The following is a 15,465-nucleotide window of genomic DNA, read 5'->3' as shown; positions in this document are numbered from 1 at the left end:
TAAAAGCTTGGTGTCAGAACCCAGGACACTTTATTTCAGCTAAGCTCGTCAACAAATAAGAGTTAGTCTTCAAAATTCGTCTATGTGCGATGCGTGTGAGTTATGTATTTCAAGTTTTTAAAAGATAAATGACTGCATTTATGTTGCTGACCTGAAGGTTTTATTAGTTACGATCGTTTTGCCTTTATGGAAGTTGAAACAATAAAAGAAAAGCAGAAATATTCTTTCTTATTGTCACAATTTTAAACTTTTATCAATACTAAATCTATGTCTTTATTTACTGGAAATAATTATGATTTCGTTTTTATATCAAGAAAAATTTAACTGTTGATAGGTTATCAGCAACCGTAAGCATGAATTCTTTTATAATTATTTTTCTTGGGTTAAATTTAATAAACTTGTGTTTATCCGACGTGAGTCCAACCGATAATTATGAACATTTTACTGTCCTTGATCAAGCCGCCAAATTCAAGGTGTATTGGAAGTTTAACCAGACGGACATAACGTTTGAGGTAAGCAAAATGCTAAACTAATTGAAAGTATTTAAGTTTTTAAATATGAATGTAACTTACTTTTTCCTCACGTGGCGAGAAAACTACAGTTGTTATACCACGGACGCTCTGTTAAATACATCTAAATCCTACTTACAAGACACCACGTATATATACTTAAGCACGTATATCTTTTTGGTACAAAACATAGATATCTTATTAAACTTTGTTCTGCCATTGAATAAATGAATGTAACTTACTTTATCCTCGCGTGGCCGGAAAACGACAGTCGTTATCACACTGGTTTAACACCTCGTGCCAGCCAACGAGTTACCATGTATGTTACTTCGTGGGTAATTATTTGTTGGGGGATTTTTTCATTTTTTATGTATGGCTGATAATTTGGACAACCCATTAGTAACCACTGGGTTGAAGCAATTGCCGTTAAGTGTCTTGCCCAAGGACACATACGCCCACAAAGGTAGCAACGTCGAGCCTTGAACCCATACCTTCTGGGTTACATGCAGGCGCGCTAACTACTATGCCACGGCGCCGGGGAGAGAAGTGTGTGTTCGTATACCACCGAATTCGATTACTTAAAAACAGTAATAACTTTTCCGCACACTTTGTTGGACCATAAGAATGTATGTGTCAAATAAAACCGTTTCTTTGTCCATTGTTATTAAATGTGGACAAGTAAAAGAAGATTTTAATTAAATTGTCTAATCTTACCCCAATTCTCATCTTATTCTACCCTACTGTACAACTCCCGCATATTCGTCGTTTGGGAATATATAGTAGGGAGGGGAAAGATAGGACACCTTTGGCGCATATAATATCCAAACATTCTGATCGTGTTTTAAACAATTAACAATATGGGAATCGTGAGGATATAGTTTTATAATTTTTTGAATGTTCTTTATTTACTAATAAACAGGATACAGTTAAAAGGTGCCCCATCTTCCCCCACACTACTGTATGAAAACGTGGCAAGATTTCGCTAAAAAAAACAACGTTTAAATTCACAAAACGACTCTTCTCTTTTTAATTTGCAATAAAAAAGACACTCCAAAATATCGATAAACCCAGTTGCTATGGTTACAATGATAGGGGCAACCCTTGGAAAATATTTACTTTGTTCACTGTTCAGAAACCGGACTTTATTTGATATTTGCTTTTTGGCGATTCGGACAAAGCGTCCAAAACATCAATCAACTATTTTTTGTTTAATGTCCGTTATTTTTAGTGCGTAGATGCTGTACAAATGTGTGGAGTCATGATGGGTGATTTTTTGTTTGCTAGTTAAGCCCGAGAATTTCCTCTTCTTTGTCACATACATTCAATTATGAGACTATAAAAGCAGCCATATTAATTTCGTAATACATTGGCCCACGTTGCTTATAATGCGTCTGCCTTTAACCAAATTAATATGAGGATCCGTGCTGCTATATCATTGTCTACGTAAGGCACATATAGCTGCATTGCTTTATCTCACATGTCTAAATTTTTAGTCGTACTGTATAATATAGTCGGGTCGGGTATATGTTAAGACCCTGGCCAAGCTGGAATATTTTTAAATCTTCTTTTATGAGTCCTCATTTTATACAAGTTTTTTCAATGTTTAAAAAGTGCCTAATATGAAAGATGCACAGTTGAATGCATGGTGAATCATACTAAAACGACGTTTTTAAAATTACTTGAAATGTTTCGCACAGTTTAATTTTGTCGGATAAAACTAGTCTAAAAGAAGCATACAAACGAAAAATAAATATTTGTATATAGACAGTTGAGGTATAAAAGTTTCGTCAAAGTTTCAAAAGTCTTAACAGCTTCTGAAAATATCGTGTAAAAAATCCCACTGTAAATAGTACGGACCGTGCGACAATACATGGGATTTCCCATAAAAATAAGTGTCTCTTTAAGTTTAACCGTTTCCAGTATCTAAACTACCAAAACAAAAAATGGGACAAAACAATTAATGTGTAATGTAATGTAACTTACTTTATCCTTGCGTGGCCGGAAAACAACAGTCGTTATCACACGGGTTTAACACCTCGTGCCACCTTACGAGTTACCATGTATATGTTACTTTGTGGGTAATTACTTTTTTTGGATTTCTTTTTTTTTTATGTATGTCTGATAATTTAATTGCCGTTAAGTGTCTTGCCCAAGGACACATACGCCCACAATGGTAGCAGCGTCAAGCCTTGAATCCAATACCTCTGGGTTACAGGCAGGCGCGCTAACTACTATACCACGGCGCCAATTAAATATTAGCTATTATTAATATTTATAGTTTTGCTACAAATTGGGTGTTGCTATTGTATAATTCGCAAAAGCCTCTTCTATAAATTATCTCTAAGTGCAAGTTATAGAATTTCGAATATATTTTTCATATATTATCTTATTATTACATCACTATATTATATTTGACTTTTACCCCTAAAGCATAACTTTTCGAATTAAATGCGAACCTACAACACTACAATGTGGGGGATGACGGGGCATAAATTGAATTATTTGTATATTAATTGTATTCCGCAACTTGCAGTAAACCTAGCTTTTTACCTTGTCTATTTTTTCTTATGTTTATATCTCAGTGTTTTTCTACAAAATTAAAACTATAGTTTTACGAGGAAAAATAAAGCAAGCTGAATCTTTGAATATAGGTCACACTCGCAAACTACAAAATTTCATCGGCTTTACTATGATTTAGCATGCATTTAAAATTAGAACCTCACTATTCCGCATATATTTAAATGGTCAAAAATGCTTCTATTTAGCATGTTATTTTCTTTAAATATTTACGAACAGTAATCGGCGTTAAAGCGCGTTTTATAAAGTCGAATAATACTGTCGAATAAAGTCACATTATTTTTTCTGATTATCATTAAACAGGCGTTCGTAAAAAGAAGATTAAAGGGCCTAAACACACCCCAATAGTACTTCGCTTTAATCGATAGAGTGTGTTTTTCTAATTCCAACGACACCTTACTTGTTTTAATCGGTTCTGTATAACCAAAGATATTCCAGCTCAAACACCGTGAAATTCAAAAAACTGATTTGAAAGTTGCGTGGCGAAAAAAATTGAGAAGTGTACTACCCACGTGACAAAACACGTCACAAAATTGTTGAAGCGTGGCCGCTATCATTCAGAAAAGCGAGAGGCAGTGTTTTCAGCGAAAAACGAGAGAACAAAAAAAACGCAAAAAAGCACAAAAAAACGCAGGTTTCGCTTTTACGATTGAGTCAGTCACGTGACTAGTACGTTCCTACGTCACAATCACGGAGCTCGTAGTAATAAAAAGATAGCGCTAGAGATCACTGTTTGAGGACGAATATCTCCGCCTATACTGGACCAATTTTAATAAGCAAAGTATTTTTGGAATCAATAAAACGGTCGCCTTATGAATTTACAATAAAAAATAAAAGTGACGTGGGGTGTGTTTAGGCCCTTTAAACAGGCATGTTACCTATACCTTATATTATTGCATAACAATTGGTATTGTTTGAACGACAATGGGTAATGTTCGAACATCAATGGATAAATAATTGTATCCTACAAGTGCATATGAACTTGTAATAACAGAAAATTGATTATAACTATTGATAAATCTTTATTTTTGCTTCAAATTAGGTATTACTGCTCTGTTTTTGGCACAAGCCACTTCTCAAAAATTATCGCAAATGACCAAATTTCGAATATATTTTATATATTATCTTTTTATTATATCAAAATATTATCTTTTTATTATATCAGTATCCTATAGTTGAATAACCCCTGAGGTATAAATTACTAAATTAAAAGCAAATCTTTAAAGTTCGACAATGAAAACATACAAAACTACAATGTGGGGGAAGATGGGACTCTATTTATTTACATTAGTAGTATTCTGCAAATTGTAGTTAACCTACCGTATTTAACAGTCTGTACTAGCTTCTTTGCCATGTAAACTTCATATATATATAACGTTAAACCGATATTTTTTGTTGTTTTTATCTCAAATTAAAGTCATATTGACCCCTGCCCATTTTCTTCATGCTTATATCTCGGTGTTTGTTTACAAAACTAAAACTAGTTTTATGAGACAAAATCAAACTGTACGAAATAGTCAAGGTTGTTTTATGAAGCTATGAAACTAGTTTAATCGTTCGCACACGCAAACTAAAAAAAAATCATTGGCTTTACTATGATTTAGCGAGCAAATAAAAAATAGCACCTTACTATTTCGCATTTTTTACCTGTTCAAAGTATACTGTTTCTATTTTACATATTTTTTTAATATTTAAAAACAGTAATCAGTATTGACGGGCGTTTTATAAAGTTGTGATAATACTGTCGAATAATTCTGTAACTTTATTTTCCTGATTATCATTAAATGGAGGTCCGTAAAAAAAAAATTAAAAAAAAGTCTCGTCTGACAAAGTGTCCCATCTTTCCCCACCCTACTATACATGGTAACTCGTTAAGCTAACATGAGGTGTATAAAACAGTACAGCCGTGTAATGACGACTGTCGTTTACCGGCCACCAGGATAAAATAAGTTACATACATTCATTCATAAGTTAAAGGTACATATTTTATTCATCGGTTTTGTTTAAGCAGGATCATAATCATAAATTACTTGATAATTTACCGGTTTGAAAATTTGGAATTTTGTTTAAAAAAAACGTATATAAAGTCTAAATGCAAGAGTCAACTGTGCTATTATAAAACATATTTCACAGGCATTGAAATTTTCACTTGCATAATTTTTTTTACACAGATTCATGGTAACACTGTTGGTTGGATCGGCATGGGGATTTCCCCTAACGGTGCAATGACCGGGGCCGATATGGTTGTTGGTTGGGTGAAAAACGGAATCGCTGTTGTTACCGTAAGTTCAATAAACTTTAATAAAATAATAAAGTTTGATCTTCCTGCGTCGTCAACTTTGGCTTTTTTGCAGGATAGATACGGGGTAGGTAATACGTTTCCTCCAAAAGATCCTGAACAAAACATAGAACTTTTGTATGGGACAGAATGCGATGGGTGGACGGTTATCAAGTTTAGAAGACAAATCCTCGCATGTGAAAGCAACGACAGACCAATTACTGTGGGTATTAAGATATCAATGTTTGTGATTTTTGTATTTTTACATTTAATTGTATCTGTAGTTAATAACACTGTGGCACAGTATTTTCTAACATGTTGTCATAGTTGTTTAGTTGTCATCAGGGGCGGATCCAGACATTTGCTTTAGGGGGGGCGATTTTGTTACTAAAAACTCGAAAACCTTTAACAGACAAAAGTTATGTATTTTTAGCGCCGAAAACACACACAACAATAATGTACAAGAAAGGTCATAATCGAGCGAAATAGACGCCAAAATACTTAGCCTACACTACAAAATCCAATCTGCGGTTTTTACTGTTTGCAAAACGGTTAATAATAGCATCTGGATCCATAACAATATCTCTGTGCTGGTGCATTAGAGCTAGACCACTGAGCCTTTCCTCGCCCATATTGCTTCTTAACCAGGTTTTGAGCGATCGCAACGATGAAAAACTCCTTTCTGCTGAGGCAACACTGATAGGTAGAGTGAACAAGATTTTTAGAAGCAAGTGAACGAGCATATACACATTTTCATCACACTGTTCTAAAGCTTCTTTCAATGTTATTGGGAAAACTTGGGCCGTTTCAGCAGAACGTCGCCACTTTTCTTTCCACAACATTATTTCCGAATGAAGAGCAGTCTCTAAATTTGTTGTATTCGGAAGGAGACCCTCATACTCTTCATAAATAATTTTTGACAATTCCTTTGTATCCATCTTCAAACAATTTCTTGGCAATAATGAAGTTAAATGACACGATGACAAAGTTGATGATGAAAATCTGTTTCCAAGGTCCTGAATTATCGAATCTAACATAGGATTGTAAATAATCCTTCTGTAGTATTCCTCGGTGGATGTGCATTTTACATTTGCTCTAAATATTTGTCGGCCAGTAATTCTGGGCAGATCGATTGTAATCTCCAGTTCGAACAACACTTCCTCTGCACTTTTATATATCCGCGAGAATTCTTCTTCACAGTTTTCTCTTCGTGCTTGTAAGATAGATTTTAGATCTGCAACATGTGTAGCAGCGTCACAAAAATCTAGACTTTTCTTCTGAAACAACCTGCTAAGAGGAAGACATAACGCAAATACGGATAGTTGGCTGTACAAAGTAATCACAAATTCAACATTTTTAATTGACGTTATTAGTGCTTTAGCTTTAAACGATGTTTTCGCATCATCCCAGCGAGATATATATTCCAAGGCCTTTAGTATGTTGACCAGCTGACCAACAAACTGCTTCAAAGATTCTGATCTCTCCACCCATCTGGTTTCGCACATCCCAATTAATTTAGCTTTGGCCACGTTTAATAACACGCACTTTCGTTTAGCAGAAGCGTTGAAGAAAGCAATAACTTCCTTGATTATTCCAATTGAGTTTCTAACGCTTGATACAGAAGATGTCTTCGACATTGATAAGTTGAGTGCGTGGTTGAAGCACGGACACCTTGTTGCGTTGACCGCCACCTTTTTTATTTCAGCTACTGCTCCTTTTTGTTGTGAAACCATTAATGAACATCCGTCTGTTCCAACACCCACACAGTGCGACAAATTCAAATTTAGTCGTTTCATTTCTGTGATCACCAGTTGACCAAGTACTCTTCCATTTACTTTTGGTTCAAAATCCGCTGACACGCCTTCAAAACAACTTTCATGCACATCGCAAAAACCAATAAAATCCTCACGTCTTTTGTTGTCATGCACATATGCCACACACAACGACAATTGTGAAGAGTTTGAAATGTCAGTCGTTTCGTCGAATATTACACAGTAATATTTGGCCTTTTTTACTCTTTCGAGAATGACACTTTTAATTTCCTCTGCGCAACAGTAAATTAACTGGTTTTGAACAGTTTTACTGATGTATGTTGCGTTGGCCGCTGCATTCTCTAGATGACATTTCAGCGCAGTATCGCCACCAGCAACTCTGTACCTTAGAAGTTCTCTAAAATTGCCTTCGTTGACCAAAGGTTTTGCTTCTTCAATAATTCCGTGCCCGTGGTCCCTATGTCCCCGAAAAGCTATGTTCTGCCTGCCCAGTAACAAAATGGTTTCGACGATAGGTTTTAACCGCTTTCTATTTTCCTCAACTTGCTGAAGTCGATGCGAGCTAATTTTATTGGCGATGTCGTTCCTCGGTTAAAAAAACGTCCGCAAAAAGTCCGTTGCGGCTTCGACAGCATCTCTGTGATATTGCTGCTGTTCGTGTTTAACAAGTTCACCGTCCTTGCCCAAAAGTTTTGCGAAGAGTGTCAGGGGTGCTGTTACAAGTTTTTTTAGGTGCACCTGTTTATTGGATCCTCCCATCCCGCCGACAACAAATAAACAGCAGTACTTGCAAAATATCCCTTTCCCAACATCCGAATAGACAAGCCAAGGAAATTTTTTCAAATGTGAGTGCTTTAAAAATCTTTTCTCAATCTTTCCCTGTTTTTGATGTGTTGAATGAGGCAAGACAAAATCATCGGAAGGAATCCAAGGTGATTCCAACAATTCACACTTCGTTCTGTCAGAAATGTTGCATATATTCCCGACATAACATCCTATGTCATTGGATCGCTGAAAGGTTGGCGGATCCGCCATTTCTTCTGTTGTCGTAGAACACTTAGCAACCATGTTGTCACTTTTCTCGCAGTCAGACCCTAAAGTTGAACAATGTGCGCTTTCACCTACCACATTCTCGCTGCTATTTACAAGGCATTCTCGCTTTTTAATAAATCCATCTAAGGTTGCTTGATACTGATTTCGTTTCATTTTGTACGAATTAAAATGCAACAAGTAAGCAACTGCTTATCTGCTTCTAAGTTCTAGGTTAAAATTACCACGTAATACGGTATATTTTCATAACTAATCAGGAGACAAATGCATGCCATTGTGACGCATAAATACGATACTGTGACGTTTCACGATACACAACAAGATAGCTCACGTCAGGTCAAAGCCATAGAAAACCTGTTTTATGATTCGTGTTTTTGTGGCAACTACAACAAGTGCATACTTTTTTTTAATTTAAAAGTTTTTTAATGTAAAAGTGCATACTTTTTTTATTTATTTATTTATTTATTTATTTTTTTTTTTTATTTTTTTTTTTTAATTTTTTTTTTTTTTTTACGGCCAGGTCTAGGGGGGGCAATCGCCCCATTCGCCCCCCCCTAGATCCGCCCCTGGTTGTCATTGGTATGTTATGTAACACTTCTGTTATTACATTTGTCCAGGCTGATACTATACGATTGATATACGCCTATGGAACAACGGATCCAACAGGAGATGATATAGTAGCTACAAATTATCATGGTGCCAGTAGAGGTTTGTATATATTTAACTCTGTGGGTGATTTCTGAATGTGTTTTTTTGTTGCCATATCCTGTTTTTTTGTGTTAAATATTTCCAAATCATTACTACTGTAATCGAAAAGACAAATTAAGATACTGTTATTAATCATTTAGTAGCAAAATTAAGTTTAAGAAAAAATGAAATTTACATTTAGGTGCAAAGAGTATTTTACTCCTTGAAACAACTGGTACCCTCAACTTCCAATACCCTGCTGGTGAAATTCGTTCAAGCTTTGAATTCTTAAACAATCGAACAGAAATCCCAACTAGAGATACTTATTATAGTTGTACATTGATGAAGTTTCCAACATTCTCATCAAAACAACACATGGTTGAGGTATAATGGGTATTTAAAATAAGACCAGTTAAATTAAAAAGTTCAGTTGCTTTTTTGTTCAAGGCTGCAGTAAATTCATAAGTAAAGTGCTTTTTTCATTATTGTATAATTTAGATTTAAACATATTATTGTCTTATATAGGACAATATAAGTTATTTTTATATTTACAAAAACAAAGTATTTGTTTATCATGTAATATTTTTGGCGTGGCAAGGTGGTTAGTGCGCCTGCCTGTAACCCAGGGGTAATGGGTTCAGGCTCGTCGCCGCTACCATTATAGGCGTATGTAGGCAAGAAACTTAACGGCAATTGCCAATTGCACCAATCCAGTGGTCACTAATGGGTTGTTCAAACTATAATACATAAAAAAAATACAAAAAAAATAAAAAAAATTGTCACCTGCAGAGTAACACACATAGTAACTCGTAAGATGGCACGAGGTGTATGAACACCTGTGTTAAAACGACTGTCGTTTTCCAGCCACACAAGGATTAACCATTCAATTATATAAAGTATTTACATATTAAAAGGAGATAAAATAACAAAAACATTATCTATTAAATATAATGCGATGATCATCTATTACAGATAGCTCCTGTGGTTGAAGCTGGAAATGAACAAAATGTTCATCACATTCTCCTCTATCAATGCATTGGAGATATAACTGTAAATATTGACCAAGTTTATGTTTTATTGTCCATGTGACGCAGTTAGTTAGCATGCATGCCTCTAACGAAGAGGTAATGGATTCAAGGCTTGTCTCTGAAATCATTATGAACGAATGTGTCCAGCAAGACACTTAACGGCAATTGTTTCAACTCAGTGATCACTAATGGATTGTCTAAATTGTCACCCATGCATAAAAACAAAAGAATATCGCCCCCAAAAAACTATCAATTGTTTGTTGGTTGCTTAAACTTACCTGAAGTATTTACACTTCCCCCTTAACACTAGTTATCTACTTTTTTGTAGTTGATAAAAGATTTTTTTAAAGTAGAAATTATTGTGCTGTTGATCTTTTGTTTTTAGATCATATTTTTTATCCTTAATCTTATTTCACAGGACCTTGGAGCTGTTGGCACAAGTGCAGAATGCAACACAGCAAATATGCCACCAGATTTCTCTAAATGTCAGTCTGTAATACATGCGTGGGCAATTGGGGGTGGGGTGAGTTATACTACTGCATATAAACACTGGAATATTTTTAAAATCTTCTATTGTACATACTTGAATAGTTGATTAGTTAATAGACAACATATCAGAGTTAGAGAAATTTCTTTTTTTATTATGTATATTTAGTTTATAAATACACCAATTTTAAAAGTTACAATAAATATGCCTGAAAAAACTTTTTTTTATTCCAGTGTTGCCACACACTTCTGTATTGGCATGAGTTGCCAAAATTAATAAATTGAATCATCTGATACAACATAAATTTTTAGACGTTCTACTATCCACAACATGTTGGGTTCCCTCTTGGTGAAGCTGATTCACCAAAGTATGTTGTCATGGAAACACATTATGACAATCCAACTTTAGCACAAGGTAACATGGTTTAGTTTTGCATTATTATGTTTAGCCAACCCACTGTTTACTGTACTTGCTTCTTAACCAAAGAATACCAAATTTAAAGCTGGCTGCTGCTATTACTGTATGTGTGTATAGGTTTGTGCAAGTTACTTAAAACTAGTTGTTTCTGTATTAAATAGTAATCATGCTACTTGATTGTGCAGAAATACAAAAATGCTTTAACCATGTAACCTTTACAGGGGCTTACAAAAAAATCAAAATTAGTGCATTGGTTAAAAAAAATCAAATGTGAGCATTTCCATTTTTTTAAAATGTTCCAGTCTTTAAAGCTTTGGTAATCCTTCCGATCACATTTGAGCATCTTTATCCATATATAAATTTTCCTCTATTGGTATTCCCCTTTAAATGGATGGTGGTTATAGGGTATTGCATGGAAAGCAAAAACTCTCTGCTTACCAAGCTTTCCCAATATTTATCAAATCACTGGCTGTGGGTGAACTGGTAAATTTTGTGTATAATTAGCAGCTCTTATTTATACCTATATAGAACAACATGTGTAACCAAAGCTATCATTACAATCCATGTTAGGTATTATTGATTCATCTGGTTTGCGTATATACCACACATCGCAAGTCCGTCAATATGATGCGGGGGTTCTAGATGTTGGACATTTGGTTTCACCGGTTACTCAACTTATTCCACCAAATGCGGACTCTTATCTTCAGTATGGTGAATGTACTTCGGACTGTTTAACAGAGGTTTGTAATCATAGTAACACTCGCAACCAAAGACACCGGGTACAACATATTAAAGACTGCTTGTTTTAAGTTCCATCTCATTCACTAGGGTGTAAGTTATTTTAATGATGAACATAAAGCGTATGTAACAAAATTCACTTTATATTACTTTAACCTTAGAACAAATGCACAATTACAGATTTCCTAAAAATGAATTAAAAAAATATGAATCAAAGCAAGAACTTTTATGGATAAATTTAACTTTTAATTTCCTCCAAATAAGGTCATGCAAAGAGCTGGTACAAGTGAGATAAAACTTTTCTCTGTTATGTTGCACACTCACTTACTTGGTAAAAAGATTGAACTAAAACACATCAGGTTAGAATGTGTATGTTATATAAATCCAAATGTTTCGTATACAGTTTAACTTTGGAATTAAACTAAATTTAGCTTGATACTGGTATTTAGGTATGTCCTGTTTGTCCTGTTATACCCCTTGCTTCAACATGCAACATACACATTATATAATTTGATAAAAACAATTTTGTACAAATACCCCAAGTATGCCTTTGTACTTGAAAATAAAACAATTAGTCTTCATGAACAACTTTGTTTCAATTAGAAGACTAACTTGATAATAATTAAACCTAAATGGCCCATTTGTCTGATAATTGTAGCGACCATGCTTATTTTCTTCCAATTAAATATAAATATGTTTTGTGAAAGTGTATTTTAACAACTGTTGTTTTCGCTATATTCTGTCTTTTCCTTTAAGAGATTTTTAAATCTTCCCTAAATGGAGGTGTTATTATTATATAACAATATTTGTAATAACCATTACCAATACTGCTGTTACAGGAATGGAACTGAACTTCCATATCTCTCAAGGGAAAACAATTACGACTTTAATTATCAAGAAGCAAGACAACTTTCAACTGAAGTTATAATTAAACCTGAAGATACACTTCAACTTGTGTGCGATTATAAATCTTCTGGTGTGCGAAGCAACTTCACTTTTGTGAGTTTATTTTACAACAGTGGGGCTACTAAGAAAAAATAGAAAAATAACATATTGCCTGAAATTTTGCTAGCAAAGTGTTTAAAGTTTCATCTCTAGACTAGAGGTTACAAGGTTTAGACGTTTTGCTGGTAAGCAGGCCACCAAACACTAATTTCTTTAACCCAGTGTTTCCTTATAGGTTGTCCAAATTGTCAGTTCTATATGGAACAAATTAAAAGAGCTTTAAAAATAATAATCCCACGTAGTTGCATGTAACTTGTGAGCGTGTATGAGGTGTATGAAATAGAGCCACTTGACAACTGAAAACGCTGATTGCTACAAACTTTGATGATCTTTATTTTATTCCTACAATATATTAACTAGGGTGGGTTTGGAACAAAAGAAGAAATGTGTCTCGCATTCTTGTCCTACTATCCCAAGATTCAAGCCTCAAGCTGCCTTACTTTCCCAGAGTTTCATTCTCTTATGACTTACTTTGGGATCGAAACTTACAGGTATGCTAAGTTGAAATAATCCGCCAGGTGCTGTGGCACAGTTTTCGGCTTTTAGCCTATACTCATATGTTCATGGCTCTGCTTACCATTGGGGGGCGATGTTGCCTTGGTCAAGGCACTTAATGGCCATTGCTTCAACCCAGTGGTTCTTTATAGGTTATCTTAAAAAAAAGCATAACGTACAAATTTTGAAATTTACATACAATAACTTCTAAGCTGAACAGTGGGCATAAGGCGTATATAACAGAATACGTTTTATTGCGAAGTCTCACACGAATCAGTTACAAAGAAATATAACAGTGCTTTGACCAAAAACTTAATCTAAACAAAATGATAAAAAGTTATCTATCAAATATTTTAAAACTTAGACTTTGAACTACTGGCACATGCCTTTACACCAATGTTGATTTTAATTGGTCCAAACCTGATAAGCTTTAATCACAGTTTTTACATAAATACAATTTCCATTTTATTATATAAATTTACATTTTAAACACTAGATCTCAGGGAACAGGTGGCACTTTAAATGATTACATAATCACAACTGCAGAACTTAACGGCACAAGTGTTCAGACCTACTTAAACAGCGTAAGTTGTATAAAGTATAAAAATCTTGTTATTATAGCTTAAATATATTTACACATAGCTTATATCAATGAGTTTTAACACGCAAACTGTTATTAATTAATGCTAGATTAATATTAAACGAGAAGACGCGAGGTAATATGTTAGTATAATTCCTTAAAATGACATCTGAATAGAACATTGAAAAGTCTGTACACAAAATTAATTTCTTAGAGGAGCACAACATTTATTTTGTGCTTAAATTTGTTCAGCCAATTGTATTGCAAACTTAAAATTTACCTTTTCTATGGTCAATCCTCTTTAATGCTAACTCCTCTCACTGTACGGGTTGTGTCTTTACGCACACTTTGATTTCTATTAGTTTAACTTGAAAATAAAAATATTTAAACATAAATGGCTCGTTTGTGTGCTAGGTGTAGCGACCACGCTTATTTTCTTCCAACTAAATGTAATTATTTTTTACCTGTAAAGTGTTTTAACAAATTCTGTTTTGTCGTTTTATCCTGTCTTTTTGTTCAAAATTTCTCAATCTTCGCTACCATAATCAAGGAGACAAATAAAATTTATTTTTATTATTAATGTTCATTGTTCTTAGTTACCCTGGGATCAAGCAAGAGCTGAAAACATGAGTGAAACTCTACGCGTTATCCAAAGAAATCAAATTTGTTTGTACAATGGATCATACCCATCTGGAGTAAGTAACCTTGATTCTTAATAATGGGCAAACTTGACCTATGACAAGATACTTAACAACAATTCGACTAGAGACAGACCTATATTCCTTGCTTCACCGCTATTGATATTTTATAGTTTTACCGATAACCAAATTATTTAACAATTTTAATATTTTTGTTGAACAATTTTTTATATTTTTATTAATATTTTTCTCTTAGGTTCAATTTAGTCTTCCTGCAGTAGAAATTAAACAACGTTACATTGAACCAATACAAAACTGCACCACCCCAGTAACTGGAATGGCAACCAGCGCACCTGCGTCAACATGTGTCGTCGCAACAACACCATCAATTAATAATCCAGACCTTACAACATCAGGAGCATCTCATATCTTCTTCAATTCATTTTTTATCACACTGATGTTAATTGTTACACTTTACTAGCCTAAAATATAAAAATACATATCTCTATATTAACATACCCATTAATTAATTTTTGATTTTGTATATATCAATAAAAGTTCTAATATTAAAAAAATATTGTTGTGCGTAGATTCTTAGTCTTTTTTGAATGTATATCGAGTCTCTCTTCAGTATCTTCCACCTCTGTTGCAAGCTCTCTTTACAGGTTTATTTGTTCCCAAAGCAACTTTTTGACACTATTCATTTGTTTTCTTGTATGATGTGGACAAAAGGATTTCCAGCGGATTTTGACAGATAACACACCTAGTCACATTTCGGTTCCGTGACACAGTTGGTTAGCGCGCATGCCGCTTAACTAGTGGTTATGAGTAAAATATTTTTTAAATATTTTTGGTCGCCCGTGGGCTACTATATGGCCGCCACCGTAACCGGCTATTTCCCGCCCGGCTAATTCCCCTCCGGCTATTTCCCCCCCAAGACTATTTCCCCCCGGCTATTTCCCCCCCGTGACTATTCCCCTCCGGCTATTTCCCCCCCAAGACTATTTCCCCCGGGCTATTTCCCCCCGTGACTATTCCCCTCCGGCTATTTCCCCCCCAAGACTATTCCCCTCCGGCTATTTCCCCCCCGGCTATTTCCCCCCCGTGACTATTCCCCTCCGGCTATTTCCCCCCCAAGACTATTCCCCTCCGGCTATTTCCCCCCGGCTAGTTCCCCCCGTGACCTTTCCCCCCCGGCTATTTC

General features: G+C 34.9%; 2 protein-coding genes across 2 annotated transcripts; one reads left to right on the top strand and one right to left on the bottom strand.

Moving 5' to 3' along the window:
* The first annotated feature begins 298 nt into the window (after nucleotides 1–298).
* Nucleotides 299–14,836, top strand: LOC149730925 (DBH-like monooxygenase protein 1 homolog). Its single transcript, XM_089884110.1, has 15 exons — nucleotides 299–512; nucleotides 5,258–5,368; nucleotides 5,441–5,587; nucleotides 8,804–8,894; nucleotides 9,076–9,257; nucleotides 9,846–9,923; nucleotides 10,320–10,424; nucleotides 10,700–10,802; nucleotides 11,376–11,545; nucleotides 11,808–11,902; nucleotides 12,383–12,542; nucleotides 12,909–13,039; nucleotides 13,540–13,627; nucleotides 14,220–14,318; nucleotides 14,518–14,836. The coding sequence occupies exons 1-15, from the start codon at nucleotides 354–356 to the stop codon at nucleotides 14,740–14,742; spliced, it is 1,944 nt and encodes a 647-aa protein (XP_089740236.1). The 5' UTR covers nucleotides 299–353; the 3' UTR covers nucleotides 14,743–14,836.
* LOC149730926 (52 kDa repressor of the inhibitor of the protein kinase-like) lies at nucleotides 5,720–7,723 on the bottom strand. The gene has a single exon (XM_089884111.1). It carries the CDS (start codon nucleotides 7,158–7,160, stop codon nucleotides 5,871–5,873), a length of 1,290 nt encoding a protein of 429 aa, XP_089740237.1. The 5' UTR covers nucleotides 7,161–7,723; the 3' UTR covers nucleotides 5,720–5,870.
* Nucleotides 14,837–15,465: the final 629 nt, after the last annotated feature.

Source organism: Ciona robusta, chromosome 9 (assembly GCF_009617815.1).
Source record: "Ciona robusta chromosome 9, ASM961781v2".
NCBI classification, from domain to species: domain Eukaryota; kingdom Metazoa; phylum Chordata; class Ascidiacea; order Phlebobranchia; family Cionidae; genus Ciona; species Ciona robusta.
This window is presented reverse-complemented; position numbering and strand designations above follow the sequence as displayed.

Bases quoted from the DNA above. Each gene is read 5' to 3' on its own strand.
- LOC149730926 (XM_089884111.1), bottom strand. From the start codon at position 7,160: ATGAAACGACTAAATTTGAATTTGTCGCACTGTGTGGGTGTTGGAACA.
- LOC149730925 (XM_089884110.1), top strand. From the start codon at position 354: ATGAATTCTTTTATAATTATTTTTCTTGGGTTAAATTTAATAAACTTG. The intron at 5,588-8,803 runs GTGGGTATTAAG...ACATTTGTCCAG, and splicing joins GCAACGACAGACCAATTACT to GCTGATACTATACGATTGAT. The intron at 10,803-11,375 runs GTAACATGGTTT...AATCCATGTTAG, and splicing joins CAATCCAACTTTAGCACAAG to GTATTATTGATTCATCTGGT.